The sequence below is a fragment of the Leptonychotes weddellii genome, chromosome 7, assembly GCF_054177405.1.
Source record: "Leptonychotes weddellii isolate Sample4059 chromosome 7, ASM5417740v2, whole genome shotgun sequence".
NCBI classification, from domain to species: domain Eukaryota; kingdom Metazoa; phylum Chordata; class Mammalia; order Carnivora; family Phocidae; genus Leptonychotes; species Leptonychotes weddellii.
In genome coordinates this window covers 59,223,298-59,241,696 of record NC_138375.1, presented here as the reverse complement: position 1 = coordinate 59,241,696, position 18,399 = coordinate 59,223,298, and the positions used below count along the sequence as shown (strand labels likewise).

The window sequence follows — 18,399 nt, the reverse complement described above, 5'->3', positions numbered from 1 at the left end:
ACCACCACCATCTCCACCACGAACACCACAACCATCTCCACCACCATCACCTCCACCACCAACACCACAACCATCTCCACCACCATCACCTCCACCACCAGCACCACCACCATCTCCATCACCAACACCACCATCACCTCCACCACCATCACCACCTCTACCACCATCACCACCACCGATGACCAGCATGGCTGTAAGGGTCACTGCTCACCTCATGTGGTCTAGGTCACTGGAGGAAGATTGGGACTCGAAGTTCAGGTCCTTGGTGGGGAGGTTCAGCATAGGATTGGCCCTGGAGAGAAGGCCTATTCAAGCAGTTGTGAACCTCAGACACCCCATGGAGCCTCTTACCCACCCTTTGAACCCTGCTCACCGCTCAGTGGTGTACATGTTCGTCCCAGGGATGGCAGAGGCTAAGGGCATCACCCCTGCCGCTGTCTTCCGGGCCTCCTTGGCAGCCTTCACAGCCCGAAGCTTCCGGTGGTAGCTGTGGAAAACCGGGGGCTAGGGGGTCACTACTTTCCCTGCACACCCACTGTGTGCCCAGTGCAGGCACTGAGAGTGTGACTTCACAACAACCCTGGCAGGTCAGAGGGTTAGCGCCATTTTACAGAGGGCACAAGTAAGAGCCAGGGAAAGGAAATGATTTGTCAAAGCCTGGCCAGTGGCAAGGCCTGGAGTCAAATCCAGATGTGGCTGCTCACTCCAAACATATTGGAAAGGGAAAAAGAAGCATTTATGAAATGCATAGTATGTGCCAGACATCTTGCTGGTGGCAGGACGCACATTGTGTCCTTGTGTGCCTTGAGGAATCTAGTGTTGTGCTCATCCTGCAAAGGAAACTGAGGCTCAGGGAGGAGAGATGACCTATCCAAGTGGTCATGACAGGCCTCGGGTGATTAAATACAGTTATACCGGATGCCTAAACCCAAGCTTTCTCTACCCACCAGATATCTCGAATGGTGGGAAAGGTGGGGTTGAAGACACAGGGGGTGATGGGAAGCAGTACCTCTTTCGGGTACACATGAGGGCCGTGGACATGATGACGATGACCAGCAGCAAAGCCACTCCCAATCCTATGATGACACTGACTAGCAGCTTTTGCAGGTCCGACTCCTGGCTCTCCTGGGAGCCCTGGAGAAGAAGTGTGAAGGAAGTTGTGGATGGACATCCCCCGCCTCACTCCCCCATTAATTCCGCCGCTGACACTCACCAGCACCACCAGCCCCAGCTGCAGCAGCTGCGTCAGTGAGTCCTGGTCATTCCGGATCATCCTGGCCACAGAATCCCACTCAGACCCAAGGGACATTGGCACCCCCCAGGCTTTTTGCTCACCCTCCTACCCACCCCAAGGGGAGCCCCACTCACACACTCAGCTCATCAAGTGTCAGGGCTGACCCATTCGAGAAGACAAAATAGGCATCAAGGTAGGAACGGCCCCGGGCCCTGGAATGGGACAGGGGTAAAGAGTAAACAGTCCAGAACCACCCAACAGGCCCGTCATGCTGCTGCTTCTTGTCCTCACTCTAACCACCGGGCCTGTGGGCACTCACCGAGCCGTGGATTCTATGTCCTGAATGCTCACAACATAGACAGTAGTCCTGGTGGCCTCCACGAGAGCCCTGCAAAGGGGGCAGATGTCACAGAGTCATAGGGTAGGGACCTTAGACCAGGCCTCTGGCCGGGACTCCGCCAGTGGAATTAGGAATTGTGTGAATTAGAAAAGGGCATCTCCTCTGGACAGCTTCATTGGCTACTCAGGTAGCACCTCTGTGCAAATTAGACAAGGCAGCCCCTTCCTCTAGGGCTGGGTTTATGACTTAGCAAGCAGAATGCCCTTGTGTAGTACACAGCCTTCACAACTATACATGGCGGCCCTATTTAGGCCTCTCTCTCCCCAGCCAACCTTAGGCTTCTGGGAGCATTGAGAGGAAGTGCGGATACAGGTACAGAATAAAGACAGGGACAAAATCAAGTGTAGGTCAGGGAAAGGTTTGACATACATTCCATCCAGGACTTGTCAGGGACCAGACTCCCAGGCCCTGTTCTTCCCCACATACCCCTCTAGGCACCAAACCTACGCGGTAATCTTGTCCATGTTGGCGCCCACCTCCTCCTTGTTCATGGAAAACTGCAACCTCACACGGTAACTTTGGTCCACAGTGAAGAGCTACAGGAGGAAGGCATGGGGAAGATGAGGCACAAGGGACCCAGGAGCTGGCAGAGGGTACTGGGGGCTAGAGGCAGGGCCCAACACTCACATTCAGGGTGATATTGGCTTCCTGAGCAGGACCCACTGAAGGTCTGTCCTGGGCCTGGACTGTCACTTGGTAAGTACCTTGGAGAGTGGAATCAAGGTCGGTCACCAGCCTATTGAAAGTAGACGAGCACAGCTCAGTCTTGGAACCCAAGCTGAAGTCCTCTGGAACTTGCTTATATATCTCCCAGGGTAGGGAACTCACTGTCTTGAGGCCCCCTTGGCTCCCCCGCCCCACCCAGGGGCTGCCCACAGTTACTCAATATTGCCAATGAACACGCTGGCTTCCAAGGAGGTAGTGACCCGGAAGATGCTCTGGAAAGGGATTGTGGCCCCATCCTTGGCGATGAAATCCACTTGGAGGATGGAGAACAGGATGGCCCCATTGTTCCCTGAGTCATTGTCTCGGGCCTGGGAGAAAGAATGGACAACACCTAGGGGCCAGGCCAGGCACCCCTCCAACCCCAGCAGAAATCAGCAGCTGAGATGGCCTGGGAGGCTGGTTCCAGTATCTCTATCAGCCTCCTCCAGGCCACCCCAACTAAGCAAACACCTTAAACAGTGTGCTTGTTCTGCAAATCCAGGTTTGGACAAGTCCCTGCTTCTGGCCCCCTAACTCAACATGTTGCTGTCCGAAGTCCGTCCCGTGTGGAAATCCTGCCCTGCTTCCCCCCACCCACCCACTGCCACACACACACACACACACACACACACACACACACACTCAAATTTCCTGAGCACCTACTGTGTGCCAGGCACCTTCCCTTAAATCCCTCATTTCAGTGTTTACTGACATGAATACAAATTCCCTTAGCAGACCATGAAATGATTGGAGGAGAGGACACAAACATTCTTATTCATTCTAGTGCCTTTTAGAGAAGCATATAGCCAACATACAGACCCGTGAGTCTACTGTTCAGAATGAGACCAAAGCTGGTATTTATGTTTCAAAAAAGGAATCAGTTTAAAGAAAATGGCTCCAAGCTATGGCCACACTCTTGACATTGGAATGCAATCGGCTGAAGATTGGAAGACTCTTTAAGGCTTGAAAGTACCTAGAGAGAGATTTACTATCCCCATTTTATGAGAGGAAACTGGGGCTCTGAGGGAGACCCTGTCCTGCTGAAGACTCAGCACAGGGAGGGGCACCCACATACCACCCAACCTCTTCACCCCCACACATCACTGCCAGGAACTGCCAGCTTCTTCCAGGAGGGAAACTGAGCCCCAGAAAGGCAGGCAGCTCCCCAGGTCAGTAAGAGGCCCCACCAGACCCGGGTGCCTGGGCTGTGTGGGAGGTCTCACTCACCCGTGTGGCATGCCCAGCACCCTCTAACAAACACACCCACGTCCAGCGCCATAAAACACTGCAAGTATTTTTATAATTTCACTCTGGAAATTATTTATCTGCAAGGAACTCATTTAATTTACAGTTGTTATGACTTGTCTCTATGACTCAAGAATTGTGGTGTAGTGAAAAAAATCTAGCCTGCAAATAGTTTTTATGGTCATGAAATTTTTATGACAACCAAATGACAATTAATGGAGTTTAATCCTATCAATTAGGCAAGTGCTCATTTCCATTCTGGGGTTTTCTTTTCATATGTTGGAGCCATTACCTTTCCTTTCTACTGTTAAAACATTTTGGGGGCAGCCAAAAGGCCTGAAGGCCTTGGTCCTGTGTCTCCCAGGGCTAACATGGATGGACAAAGGCAGGAGCCAAGGGCTTACCTGGACAGAAGCCACCTGCTGGTTGGGCACCACGAGCTCTGGGATGATAACTACAAGTGTGGACAAGAAGGAGTCAGCGGGGTCAGGGCCCATGCCCACCTGGCTAAGTGCTGATCACAAGCCCAGCTCAGGGTGCAGTCCCCCCAAACCTTCCCTCAACCTCTCTATCATCAAAAACCCCCATTACAATAGCCTCTGAGTCATCAGTTAGCAGCTCATCTACCTCCCATTGTGCAGCTGGGGAAACTGAGGCCCAGAGAGGGAGGGCCTGGCCCAGGGTCCAAAATGAGTTGGGGCAGAGCTGGGGTGAAAACTCAGGTCTCCCCTCCTGCTGAAGCCCTGGGGGAGAGGCGGGACTGGAGGCCTTCCTTTCTTCCCAAGGGCCCACCAGGACCCCGAGGAGAGGGTCTGTGGGAGCTGCCCGAAGGAAATCCTGGTGGAGTATGGAAGGAAAGGCTGACCGCTTACCAAAAGTCTTATTGTCAGGCAGAAAATAGGGAGCGTTGTCATTCGTGTCCTCGATAGTGATGGCGAGGCTTCCTAGAGGAACAACTTTGGCTGCTTCTGGCCTCTAGGCCAAGGCCTGACCCAGAAAGCCTGGGCCTCAGCCATGCTCCCCACTGCCTCCCTGCCATGCATCTCCCATGCACCGCCCCCTCCCCTGCTCCTGCCCTGGGGTGCCTGCTCAGTTTCCTCTGGCTTTTGTGGCAGGGAGGGGGGAAGCCCCTCGGCCGAGATCATCCGGCAAGGACTGAGCCCGGCCTGGGTGTGTCCCACCTGACTGCAGCACGAGCCTGACACCTGCTAGCTGCGTAAGCTAGGTTACTGAGCTGGCCACTGTGCGCCTCAGTTTCCTCATCTATAAACCGGGACAGGGATCCCCGACCCCACCGGTTGTGTGGGGAGGAGCACAAAGGAGTGCTTTTACGGTGCCTGGCACAGCTCTCGGCCGCAGGACGGTCTTGAAGCAGGCCAGCTGTTAGTGTGGTTCTTCGAGCCAGCACGATCAGAGGCGGGGTGTGAGCACCGTGAAGGGTGCCCTCCCCGTCACCCTGCCTCACGACATGAGAGCACCAGGGACTCTGTGCCAGGCACCGCGCTAAACGCTTTACACGCGTGTTCTCGCTTCGTCTTCTCGGCCAACCTACTGCCCAGTGCCACCGGACAGATGGGGCCGGAAGCTTAGGGAGGTGTCACGACTTTCTCAGTGACACAGCTGGTAAGGGCTGGGGCCAGAAGTCGGACCTCAGCCCTGGGCCCCTGTGTTACCGCCTCCTGAACCCTACAGGCCGGGCTGCCTCACCATTGTCGCTGTAGGCCGGGAAGCGGGGGTCCGTGGTGAGGTCACAAGCCCGCACGACCAGCGTGACCAGGTCACAGGTCTCATAGTCAATGGCCTCGCTCTGACTGATGAACACCGAGCCGTTGGCCAACACAGAGAACCAGCCACGGCACAGGCTGCCCACGTTGACCCCGGCCTTGGTACAGATGACGTTCACAAGTTGTACCTCCAGCTGGGTCATGGTGTCCACGTCCCGGGCAACCACCTCAGCCACCAGGCCGTGTTGTGAGCCATTCTCAGCTACACGGATGCCCCGGAGCGAGGCTGAGTCCAGAGTGGGGGCTTCATCATTCACGTCCTCCACAGCCACAAAGATTGCTGCTGTGGCCTCTTTCCCCTGGGGGTCTGGGTTCTCGGCACTCACTGTCAGATTGTAGGAGGCCTGGGTCTCGTAGTCCAGGCTCACATCCGAGGGCAGCCAGAGGCGGCCCTCAGCCCACCCAGACCCCAGCACCGAGCCTCGGAGCACAAAGTTGTTGGCCCCAGTCCCTGACAGGCTGAAGCTGATGCGGTTGTTGGCTTCCGTCTGATCCGCATCCCAGGCCTTCACCACGCCCACCAGCTCTCCTGTGGATGAGGACAGACTTCATAGGGACGCCTGGCCCAGCCCCTGGAGGCTTCCTCTGCACTTGCCTCCCTCAAGTGCCCCTGTGAGGGGTCAGATGCCTCACTGGGCCCCAGCCCCAGGGCCCGGCCTGACCCAGAAAGGACTTACCTGGGTCCCTCTCCTTCACCGAGAAGGAATAGATGGACTGGTTGAAGATAGGCAGGTTGTCATTGATGTCCTGTGGGCAGAGGAAGTTCTGAGTCCAGGGACCTCAGGATCCCCCATGGCTCATCCTCCCCAGAGCCAGTCTGAGAAGCTTGAGTTTCCTCTGGCCCAAGGCACAGACTCCCTGTCAGCATCTCCTCACTTCGCAGATGAGAAAATGGCCTCTGAGAAGACAGAACTAGCCCAGGGTGCACACCTGGGGCTCACAGGCCTGTGGCAGGACCTCTGAAGTTAGTTATACACTTTCAGGGAGCCCCAACTCCTCCCTGTTTTTCTGACCACAACTCAGAGCCATCTCAGACTCTGCTTTCCAGAAGGGTGGTTGAGTCCCTATTGGTGTCCCTGTCTGGCCCAGCTTGACTCTCCATCTCTTGGATTTATTGTGTTGGTACCAATACCACTGTTTCCACAAAGGCCCCGTGGCCCAAGCTTTCCCTTGTCCCCTCTTTTCTCCTGTCCCTCCTGCGCTCAGCTGACCCCAGGACACTTGCTCTGTGCTCAGGCAGAGCTGAGCTCCGGGCACCTGCCAAGGCCTAGGCCTGGTCCTGGCCTTAGACGCCCACTGTTTTCTGTCCTCACCTACCCTCTCCGGCCCTGGCCACCCACACCTGCAGTGACCACCACTGTTGTCACTGCATGGAGCCGCCTCCACCTGCTGCTTCGGCCCCGAACACTGGTGTATGCTGGGGGTGTCCTTGGCTTTTCCAGCCCTTCCCCGGGGTGGCCCACAGGTGTCTGCTTTTGCCTTCGGCTTTTTCTCAATAATGGTTCAACAGACATCATTGAAAACAAAGGCATCTCCCCCTTAACTAGACGTGTTTTCCGCTGGTGATTTCCCAGAATGGCATTTCTGGCTCCATGCACGTGGCCAACTCTTTCCTCAGTCACAGGGGTGGCCAAGAGCACAGCTCCGAGTCAAATCCAGCCCCACCTCTGCCTCACATGTGACTTGACTTCTCTGAGCCTCAATATCTTCATCGGCATGATGGGGCCATAGTCCCCACTCTAGGGGCGGTTGTGAGGACTATTCATGGGTGAGAAAGGACCTACTCACTCACTAAATGCGGTTCTGCTCTCTTCCTTCTTCATGGCCTACTTCACCGCAAGGACAGCTGAACAAGCTGACAAGTCCTAATTCGGCTTCTGTTTCTCCATTTTCCCTGCAGTCTCCCTCTGATCCTTGTAGGAAAGCCACACATCCCCACCCAGGGGCACACAGGGCTGCAGGGTGGGATGGTGCAGGCCAAGCACCGCACAGGCCTGGGGGCGCCGTCCACATCATGGACATTGTAGAGGCGCACGTTTGTTATGACGCTTTTTTAGAGGAAGGTGCCCTGTGAGCTGGTGGCAGCCTAAGAACCAGACAGACTGCGTTCAAAACCCCATTCTGCGGCCCTGGGCAAGCTTCTCACCCTCCGTGCCTCAGTTTCTTGATCAGTAAAATGGTAACAACCATTCCTACCTTGCAGGGCCAGGTGTGTAGTAAACCCTGGAAAGGCTGATTTTCACCCCCCCCCTTTACCTTTGAATGGTGGTGAGGCGATGGGAGAGTTTCAGTAGAACTTTGTGAATGATAATTAGAGCCAACATAGTGAGTGGTTCTTGCCTTATCTCTGGGAGAAATGTTCCAAGACCCCCAGTGGGTGCCTGAACCCACCGGTGGTACCGAACCCTGTATACACTACATTTTTTCCTATACATACATACCTGTGACAAAGTTTAATTTATAAATTAGGCACAGAAAGAGATTAACAATAACTAAATAAAATAGAACAATTATAACAATATACTGTGATAACAGTCAATGTGAACGTGGTCTCTCTCTCTCTCTCTCTCTCTCAAAATATGCGATTGTCCTGGACTCATCCTACTTCTTATGATGATGTGAGATGATAAAATGCCCACGTGATGGGCGCCTGGGTGGCTCAGTTGGTTAAGCGACTGCCTTCGGCTCAGGTCATGATCCTGGAGTCCCGGGATCGAGTCCCGCATCGGGTTCCCTGCTCAGCGGGGAGTCTGCTTCTCCCTCTGATCCTCCCCCCTCTCATGCTCTCTCTATCTCATTCTCACTCTCAAATAAATAAATAAAATCTTTAAAAAAAAAAATGCCCACGTGATGAGATGAAGTGAGGTGGATGACATGGGCCTTGTGAGAGTCATGTGTGGGCAGGAATTATGGTGGATTCATCTCAGAGGCCTGGTTGCTCCTGACCATCTGATACGTCAGAAGGAGGATCATCTGCTCCAGGAACGCTATTGACTGCAGGTGACCCAAACTGAGGAAAGCAAAACCGTGGAATGTGGGGGATGGGGGCAACTGGATACACTGAGTACCTTCCTTGGGTCAGGCACTCTGCAAAGCACTTCCCATCCGTTAACTCACTTTCTAATATTTTTTTTTCTTTTTTCTTTTTTTTTAAAGATTTTATTTATTCATTTGAGACACAGAGATACAGAGAGAGAGAGCATGAGCAGGGAGAGAGACAGAGGGAGAGGGAGAAGCAGGCTCCTCGCCGAGCCAGGAGCCCGATGTGGGGCTCGATCCCAGGACCCTGGGATCATGACCTGAGCCGAAGGCAGATGCTTAACCGACTGAGCCACCCAGGTGCCCCTCACTTTCTGATATTTTTGTCACCATTTTACAGATGAGGAACTTGAGGACACAGGGAGGTTGAGTGATTGCCTAAGGCCACACAACTGAGCCAGAATCCTAACCCAGGCAGCCTGCTTCCAGATCTCTCTTGCCCACCATACTGCAAAGGGCAGAAATGTGACTCCATTTGGAAGGGTGGGGGCGCTGGCCGTCTGCTGGGAGCTCCCCAACACAGGGCCCATCCTGGCACCCTGCGCATGGCTGAGCCAGACCTTACCTCCACATTGATGGTGACGTTGACTTCAGTGCTGAGGACAGGAACACCACAGTCAGCCACGAGCACGGTCAGCACAGTCCGGCCCCCCAGGGCAGGTTCCATGCCCTCTCGGTCCAGGGGCCCCAGGTTTCTGAGGATCCCTTTATCAGGGTCCACTGAGAAGTTACGGCTGTAGGGGCCGGGCAGCAGGCTGAAATGCAGACGGCTGTTGTTGGTGTCGGGCTGATCGTTGTCCTGAGCCTGTGCAGAGAACCAGCATCCGGGCGTCAGTTATCAGATGCTCCCCAGCTCCCCGGAGCCTCCCCTGCAGCCTGGCTTCCCCCTCCAGCACCGGCCCACAAGGGCAGTAACTGGGCCTAAAGCCAGTGGGACACGGGCCAATCTCTCAGCTTCAGTCTCCCATCAAGGAAGGTCAGATCAACAGCTTGCAAGAGCTTCTGAGATCTTTTTTTTTTTTTAAGATTTTATTTATTTATTTGACAGAGAGAGACATAGCAAGAGAGGGAACACAACCAGGGGGAGTGGGAGAGGGAGAAGCAGGCTTCCCGCTGAGCAGGGAGCCCAATGCGGGGCTCAATCCCAGGACCCCGGAATCATGACCTGAGCCGAAGGCAGACGCTTAATGACTGAGCCACCCAGGCGCCCCAAGAGCTTCTGAGATCTTAAGCCCTGAGGCCATCCATCGATCCCACAAATATTTACTGCATACCTACCATGTACCCGGCCCTGTTCCAGACACTGGCACAGAGCCATGATCAAGACAATGCCCTTACAGAGCTGAGGTTCTAGTGGAGAGGAGGCATGGGGCAGTATATTACAGATATTCAAAATTCAAAAACAAACAAATATAAAATAAGTGTGAAGTCCAACAAGATTCTCATTTTCCCACAATGACTACTTCAGTGTTGTGGTGTTTTTTTTTAAACTGTGGATTCTTCATGCAATTCGTGTGTGTGTGTGTGTGTGTGTATATGTTCCCGTCCTGCCAGGGTCCTGAATGTGTGCTTGGTTTGCCTTTGGGATGAAGCAGCATGGAGAATACAACAGGTTCTATCATGCCCCCGGGCTTTTGCATAGGCCTTCCCCTCAGCCTGAATGCCCTCTACGGCTCCCTGCCTGGCTCCTGGAGGCCAGGTTGGTGAATCCTCTGGGCCTCCACATCCCCTGAGCTATCTTCAACACAGCACAAGTGACACCCTTGGGTGACTCTCTGGCACCCTCCCCCTAACTGAGAGTCATGTGTGGGCAGGAATTATGGTGGATTCATCTCAGAGGCCTGGGGCCCAGCAAAGGCCTAGTGCACAGCAGGTTATTCAGCAAATGTGGCTTTGAATCCAGAGCTGGGCTACTCTGACTTGGCACCTCGTCTTTTCCCTTCCTCTTTGCCCATCCTCCACCTTCAGCTCTTTCATCTCAGTTCCTTTGGGATCTTGTTTATGAAATGCCTCCTGTACAGGCCAGCCAGAGATGGTTTTTCCAGAAGCCTGACCCTGTCTGTTCACCTCTCAGGACTGTGAATTCAGGCTGTTAATTCACCAAGCACTTCTCAGGGCTCACACTGGGCGCTGTGGTTACAGCAGCAGATCTAAAATGCTCCTGCGCCAAGGAGCCCACAGACCAGAGGAGCAAGAAGGAAAGGCCCAGGTTTCAGGGTAGAAAGGTCTGAGCTCTGGCTTCAGGGCTGCCATCACTGGCTGTGCAAGCCCAAGGAAATCATTTAGCTTTCCTGAGCCTCAGTTTTCTCCTTCTGTGAAATGGGAACCATTAGAACATCCACTTCACAAATCAGTCAAGACCCCAGGGATGGGAATGTGCTCTGGAAACCTCACAGCCCCAGGAGTAGGAGAGTGCTCTGTGGCCACGTGATTGTCATTTGGAGGACCCGGTTTCTTTCCTTCTTCCAAGGCCCCCTTTCAGATGACTCCAGGAGATGCTTGTCTCTGATGTTTCTCTGGAGCCAATCGTGGGTTTTTATCTCATAGACTCCGTGAACCTGGCCGCTGATATTTCCTTTTTTGCATTGGCCATCAGGAAGCTCAGAACTGAATGTTCACCTCCCCTCTTGGCAATTGTGTGGTTCTGGGTTCTAACTTTACCTTTGTGCCCATTAGCAACACCACTCTCATTTTCTCTTTTTCCCTATTTCTCCCGTTTTTTACCTGACTTTTTAATCAAAGTCACCTCAAATCCTTTTTGGAATGAGACAGGGGCTGGAATTAAAAGGGGCAATATGTTTTTGAGGGCATGCTCTGTGCTGGGCTTTGTGCTGAGCACTTTACATGTGTTATCTCATTATTCCCCGGTGACCCTGGAAACAAGGCCCATGATTGTCCTCATTTTCCGAAGAGGAGACCAAGGCCCCGAGAGACGAATTAACTTTCTCAGATTCCAACCCAGGGCCGGCATGACCACAGACCCAGGCTCGGTCCCCTGCCCCTGTCCCACCCGCCGAGTCCAGGCTGGCTCGCACCTGGATGGTCACAAAGACGTCGCCCTCCTCTTCCCGGACAAAGATATTGTAAGAGCCGCTGACCACAGGCTGGTTGTCGTTGATGTCCAGCAGGACGATGTGCAGCGTAGTGGAGGCCGACAAGCTCCCGCCGTCTGTGGCCTGCAACGTCAGGTGGTACTCGGCCTGCTTCTCTCGGTCCAGCAGCTCACCGTTCCTCACTGTCACTGTGCCTGAGTCTGGATCCACCTCAAAGATGTCTGCCCTGTACAGCGTGGCCAGAGGGAGCAAACAAAAATACGGGATGCCCCCTTAAGTTAGAAAAATATTTTAGTATGTCCCATGCAATATTTGCCATCCACTTATATTGAACAAATTATCCGTTGTTTATCTGAAATTGAAATGGAACTGGGTGTCCTATATTTACCTGCCCACTCTAAGCGCCACTACAAGGCAGAGAGGCGGGCTTGGGCCCCGCTCATCCGCCTGCCCCCTGCCCATCCTGAGACCTTACCCGTTCCCTGGAAGCAGGCTGTAGGTGATGCGGCCCCCCTCTCCCGTGTCGGGGTCAAAGGCCTGTGAGGCAGAGAGATAGACAATGGGACATGGTTCGGAAATGATGGCACTCACTGCCAGCCATGCAATTGAAGGGGACAGGGCTGTCCTGCTTCCTGTCCCAAAGGGAGAATGCCTGACACGCTCCGATTCACAAATAGACACCCTCACACACATGCGTGCACACTGGCTTGGGCCTGAGGACATCGGATGATACAGAGACTAGGGCAGGGTCACGGTCCCCAGGTCTGCCCTTCTCCGTGTCTCGCCTAGTCCAGCGTCGTAGGATCCCCTTCACTTACATGGATGCTGTCGGTGACCACAGTGCCATCTGCGCTGTGCTCCCAGACACTGAGGTTGTATAAGCTGTGGGGGAATGTGGGCCTATGGTCATTAATGTCTCTAAGGTGGATGGTCACCAGGGCGACGGAGGCATTCCCACTGCCTGAGTCAGTAGCCACGACCTGAGGATAGAGGAAGAAGCAGCAGCATTGGGACCAGAGTGCCCACGGACCGTGCTCCCTGGCGCCCCAGAGCACCCCTCACCTGCACCAGCATCACTGTCTGCCTCTCGTAGTCCACCAGGGCTGGGGCTCTCACCAGCACCTGCACGTCCGTTGAGCCTGCCGCCCGCTCAGGGGAGACGCTGAAGGCTTCGGCATCAGGGCCCCCCACGGACAGCAGGAAGGTGCCATTGCTGCTCTGCGGAGAAGGGCTAGGATATAGTAGAGATCCCAACTCCTGCATCTTGCCCCTAATCCCTGGCTGTAGGCTCCTGCATCAGGAGGCCCGGCCCTCTGAAGTCCCATGAGAGGGGGGTCCCAAAGACTGCGGCTAGAACGCCCTGGGGAAGCTGAGCTGCTCACTATTCCCTGCAAATATGGGCTCATCAGAACAAGATGTCCCCAGGTGCCTGGGCTCCTGGCTTGGGCTGAAAAGACAGCCTGGACACATTCCCCTCGCTCCCAGAGGACATTGCTGAGTCTTTTTTACCAACTCCCCACTCAACACAGTCCACCATCCATACCAACACCAAACACCAGCAGCACCTAACATCACCCGATTACGCACACCACCCTCCATTCCACACCCCTTCCACTCCACGCCAACCACCAACTCAACACACCCACCCACCTACCACCACCCAATATCATCCTCCACCCCACATTTTGTACCAACTCAATATCACCAAATACTACCAAACACCGTCCATGGGTATTCATTGTTCAATACCACCCAGCTCACCCACCACGCAATATCAACCTCCACTTAAGAATATCCTCCAACTGGGCGCCTGGGTGGCTCAGTTGGTTAAGCGACTGCCTTCGGCTCAGGTCATGATCCTGGAGTCCCTGGATCGAGTCCCGCATCGGGCTCCCTGCTCGGCAGGGAGTCTGCTTCTCCCTCTGACCCTCCTCCCTCTCATGCTCTCTGTCTCTCATTCTCTCTCTCGCAAATAAATAAATAAAATCTTAAAAAAAAAAAAAAAAGAATATCCTCCAACTTTGCACCCACTCAGTCCACTTTATGCTCAACACGGCCACATCTCCCAATATCCAATACCCCAACATCCCTCAACTTCCCAAGCACCCATCACCACCCTCTCCTCAACACCACTGAAAACTATACTCCACTCAACTTTACCTGCATCCAGTGTTAACCTCCATTCAGTGTTGCCTTTCTGTTCACCACCAGCTAGCATTGCCCTGAGCACAAAACTACACACCAGTGTAACATCGCCCAGCATTTCCAAATATCACCTAACAACTCTGATTTTCCACCACTGTTCATGATCAGCACCACCATCACCCACCCACCACTCACCTCCCCACTTTGCACCTTGGTACCTTGTTCTATGGGTCACTCCCCACCATCTCCCCTAGCCATCTCCCACCATCACCCTTGTCCAGCCACCCCTTGTCTGGGTGCACCTACCTTGTCTGGATCATAGACCACCATGGTGAGGTCATCGATGGGGATGCGGGTGGAGGCATGCTCATCCACATAGCCAGTGAAGTTAACTTGGGCCTCTTGGGGGGTGAAGGTGCAGGCCGGGAGGCTGCAGTTGTAGAACTCAGGTTTGTGGTCATTAACATCTGTCACCATCAGCGTGACCCATATGCTCACCTTGGCCTCCTGCCCATAGATGTTGGGGTGCATCTCGGTGGCCTGGGAGCAGAGCAGAAGCCAGAGAGCAGAGGTCAGAGAACCAAGACTCAGAGAGAACAGAGATCAAAGGTCAGGAGTTGAGGGTGGGGTACAAAAGAGGCAGTGGACCCCTCACTCACCGTGACCTGCACCTTCACCTCCTCGTCCTCCTCCAGCAGCTGCTCACGGTCCAGGGAACCATTGACCGTGATCACCCCATCTGGCCCGATGTCAAACCAGCCAGGCATTGTGGAGTCTGGTGAGAGGCAGTAGGAGCTGCTGCTTCCAGTGGCTCTGGCAGAGCCCCCACCCCTTCTTCCACCTGGGGACACCCCCATTCTCACTGGAAATGCTGTAGGTCACCGGGTCATTGATGCCTTTGTCACTATCCACAGCCTCTACCTTCAGCACTGACGTTCCCTGTGCAGAGAACCAGCTGGTTCAGCGTGCCAGGCCTTTCCCTGCCTCTTGTGACCACCCAGACCCCTCCAGGTCCTCTAGCACACCTGGGGTGCATCCTCAGCCACAGAGGCTGAGTAAATTTCCCTGACAAACTGGGGGTCCAGGTCTGGCTGGTCGACCACAGAGATGGACAGGAAGACAGGCGAGGAGCACTGGCTGATGAAGCTGTTGTTGTATGTGCCGCCCGAGTCCTGTGGGGAGACAAGTCTCCGTAAGGCCTGGCCTCGGGTTGTGGCGCCCCTCCGTCTGCACCCCCACTCACACAAGCCTTCAGCTCCAGCTGATAGAAGGCGCTCTTGTTGTTGTAGCTGAGGCTGCCAGTGAGGATGATGGAGCCGTTGGGAAAGATCCTGAAGAGGTGCAGGCTGTCCCCGGTGCTAGGGATGACCTGAGGCAGAGCACAGTCAAGAGCCTCTGAGAGTCTGGGGCTCGAACCCTGCCTCTGCTTTGACCAGCCCTGCCACCCTCACCAGGTCACATAACCTCTCTGAGCCTCCGTTTCCACTTCTGGGAAATGAGCTCAGGTATTTCCGCAGTGGGTTGAGAGGAAAGTCAAATGAGGTAAGGTATGTGCTAGGCTCATCACGGGCACTCAGTAGGCAGGAGGTATAGATAGCAAACTTGTCTCCAGGAGAACTGGGGTCACAGCCCCCGCTGTCTGTGTGACCTTGGACAAGGCATTGTACCTCTCAATTTCCTCTTCTGTGTATCAGCTACCCGGTGGTGTCACAGGAACTCAGCAAGGGCCCAGGGAGTGCCCCAGGCAAGAGGGTGAGAAGAAGGGTCCTGTCCATGGGAGGCACCCTCCTTAGGTAGCTTGGCCAAGTGAGGTCCAGAAGGGGCCAGCAAAAGGTTTGGGAGCCAGGGCTGGGCCACCGCTAAGACCCTGTCCTCATCCCAACACGCAAGGTTCCTGTAAGCTGTGTGGGAGATGCTGCCCCCTGGTGGTCTTGAGGAGCAGTGGGGCCCATATTCCCACGGGACTTGACCATGCTCACCTCCTCTATGGTGTACACCACGGCTCCTGCAGACCCTGTGTCTAGGTCCGTGGCCAGCACAGAGAACACCAGGGAGCCGACTGGCAGGGTCTGTAATGAGGAATTCCAATCCATCCCCTCCATGACCAAGCACTCATTTCCCCTCCCTGAGGTTGTGTCCCCAATTGTACCACAGGGATAACATCTTCTGGAGCCTGAAACCTGGTGTTCCCCTTTCCTTCCCATCTGGGCTGGGCCTCTGGAGACAGTTAGGAGGAGGGAGGGCAGGGAGCAGAGAACCCCCTCTTCCTCTCCCTACCACCTCAGCTGGCTTCTGATGTGCAGAGCCCCTTGGGATAAAGATGCACAATCATTCCAGAGCCCAGGATGTGCCACTCCCCTGTTCAAACATCCTGTGGGCTCTCTACAGCCCACAGCAGTACATTCCAGACAGCATCCTGCAGAGCTGGGAGGTTGTCTGGGGAGGCCTTTGCCCCCTGTGACCTATCCACACCTTCAGTATTTCCACACAGTGGCCAAAGTGATCTTTGAAAATCACGAATCAGACCACATCACTCTTGTGCTAAAAGCCCTCCAATGGTTCCCCTATTGTGTCCAAAATACAGTGCACACTGCCTCTATGGCCCTCTGAGGTCAGGCCACTGGCCACCTCTCTGATCTCACCTCCTCTTCACCTTCTACCCTCCATTCACACCAGATTCCTGGCTATGCCTACAACACTCCAAATGCATTCCCAGCTCAGAGCCATTGAATCTGCTGTTCCCCTGCCTGGAACATTCTTCTCCTCGGACATCCCACACCTGGCTCCTTCTTGCCGTGTATGTCTCTACTCAGATGTCACCTACTCAGAAAAGCCTTTCCTGGTCACTCAACCTAAGCCAGCCCCCTTCCAGGTCACTTTCTCTCACTTTGCCCTGTTTTACACTCTTTGTGGAGCTTAATACCATCTGAAATAATCCTGCTTATTTAATGTTTCATTGATTATTATCCATATTCTTCATTAGAATGCGGGCTACTGAGGGTGGCGACCAGGTCTGCCTTACTTACCAGATAGCCTCAGCACCAAGGACAGTGCCTGGTATATAGTAGGGGTGCTCCATCAGAGTCTGTCAAATGGTTGCCTGGACCTCACTGGTCTTATGTCTGACCTAGTGTGGGGCCCCACACCTCATACATCTTCAAAGCCACATGGTGATGAAGATCCAGGAGTGGTGTTGTGTTTGCTGCTCAGTGACCATTGGGGAACCTCCTCCCCATGCAGGCAGTTCAAGTGGGCCTGCCCTCCCTTGCTAGAGGGAAAGGCTCATGATGTAAACCTAGCCAATCAGAGTATTCCATACCCCTAGGTTGATAGGCTCAAAACCCAAAATGGGCCAATGAGAGTCAACCCTGGAGTTTTGGCCAGGACCATGGAGAAAGAGACATGTGTACAACTTGCAAAGCATGGAGCTGCTCTTTTATCACCACAAGAGAGAATGGCCCCCTTACCCAAGGATGGGGGCAACAAGATAAGCAGAGCTGAGAGGTGGAGAGAAATCTCTTCCTGATGACATGGTTTGAGTACCAGGATCCACCATGCCTGAAGCTAGTATACCTCTAAATTTTTCAGATATGTGAGAAAATCAATTCCTTTTTAAAAAAAAAATTTTTTTTTGCTTTCATAACTGGAATCATTCTAATACAGTCTGATTGATTGCAACATGTTGCTGGAACTATTGTTCATGGGGTTACATTCCCCTGAATTTTGTTCCTGCAGCTGCCCCTTTAAAGGGGTGCTTTTCCCTGATCCTGGACCCCCAGCTGGCTGTCTCTGGTCCTTCGCACCCTGAGAAGAGCTTCCGGGATGCCCGCATCACACACACCCCCCATTAGGGCACGTGTTACCTCATTGATGCTGGTGGAAAAGCCAGTATCCTGGAAAACGGGAGCATTGTCATTTCTGTCCTCCACGATCACCTTCATTGTCCTCTGCACCTGCAGGTGGGAAAACCCAGGCGAGCCCAGAAAATACGAGGGCTTGAGAAGACAAAAGGAGGAGCATCTGGGTGGGACTGCAAGTTGGGCTTCACTCCTCAAGCAATTTGGCAATATTTGGGGTAATCTCATTTTTGATACAATTTCAAACACCAGAAAAGTTGCAAGTACAGTACACAAAATTCCCAATACTCTTCATCCAGATTTAGCCATTGTTTGCTTTCTCTCTCTCTCCACATGTTTATAGAACCGTTTCAGAATAAGTTGCAGACATAATTAGGTCAGTTTTAAAAAATCTGAAATGTGTCTGTCCTATTACAGGAATGTTCATTTTAGCTTTGTTTGCCATAGTTTTAAGCCGCGGACAACCTAAGTGTCTGTCAGAGGAGACCAGCTAAAGCACCGTGGTATGTGCCCACGTGGAAAATGGTACAAGAAATGGGGGTCTCATGAGGCAACACAGGCAGAGCTCCAAAGCTGATTGTTGAATGGACAGGGCAGTTCAAGATAATATGTAGAGTAGGATCCCATTTGGGTTTCAGGAAATGCAACAAAACTACGATCTTTCTTCCATGGATGCATATATATGTAAACGCATAGTGAGGTGTGTGGAGGGATGGTGACTGGACGCTTTGGCTGGGAGTGGGCTGGGAAGGGTCTACCCAGGGTACTCGAGCTTGAGCTGCGGTTTTTGAGATGTTTACGAAGAGAATGTATTCATGAATATCCAAGGCATTAAAATGATCTTTTTTAACGGATGGGGTTTGGGGAATGTATTTTAAAGACAAAATCCTTTACTTTCACAGACATAAGGCACAGTGGTATCAGAATGTTGTTTAGA

At 53.4% G+C, this 18,399-nt stretch overlaps 1 protein-coding gene across 1 annotated transcript in view; it reads right to left on the bottom strand.

The window, feature by feature from the left end:
• CDHR2 (cadherin related family member 2) overlaps positions 1-18,399 on the bottom strand; it is a 32,993-nt gene that overhangs the window by 2,977 nt on the left and 11,617 nt on the right. The window contains exons 6-30 of the mRNA XM_081826378.1: positions 17,469-17,558; positions 15,585-15,674; positions 14,849-14,974; positions 14,631-14,777; positions 14,469-14,544; positions 14,265-14,380; positions 13,912-14,145; positions 12,523-12,678; positions 12,279-12,440; positions 11,936-11,997; positions 11,443-11,686; positions 8,973-9,212; positions 6,046-6,115; positions 5,292-5,897; positions 4,457-4,528; positions 3,989-4,038; positions 2,517-2,668; positions 2,262-2,370; positions 2,082-2,170; positions 1,554-1,622; positions 1,369-1,446; positions 1,214-1,274; positions 1,010-1,134; positions 374-487; positions 212-292 (exon numbers count right to left, since the gene is read on the bottom strand). Of these exons, the coding sequence (XP_081682504.1) occupies positions 212-292; positions 374-487; positions 1,010-1,134; positions 1,214-1,274; positions 1,369-1,446; positions 1,554-1,622; positions 2,082-2,170; positions 2,262-2,370; positions 2,517-2,668; positions 3,989-4,038; positions 4,457-4,528; positions 5,292-5,897; positions 6,046-6,115; positions 8,973-9,212; positions 11,443-11,686; positions 11,936-11,997; positions 12,279-12,440; positions 12,523-12,678; positions 13,912-14,145; positions 14,265-14,380; positions 14,469-14,544; positions 14,631-14,777; positions 14,849-14,974; positions 15,585-15,674; positions 17,469-17,558 (3,419 nt within the window). The remainder of the gene's footprint in view (positions 1-211; positions 293-373; positions 488-1,009; positions 1,135-1,213; positions 1,275-1,368; positions 1,447-1,553; positions 1,623-2,081; positions 2,171-2,261; positions 2,371-2,516; positions 2,669-3,988; positions 4,039-4,456; positions 4,529-5,291; positions 5,898-6,045; positions 6,116-8,972; positions 9,213-11,442; positions 11,687-11,935; positions 11,998-12,278; positions 12,441-12,522; positions 12,679-13,911; positions 14,146-14,264; positions 14,381-14,468; positions 14,545-14,630; positions 14,778-14,848; positions 14,975-15,584; positions 15,675-17,468; positions 17,559-18,399) is intronic.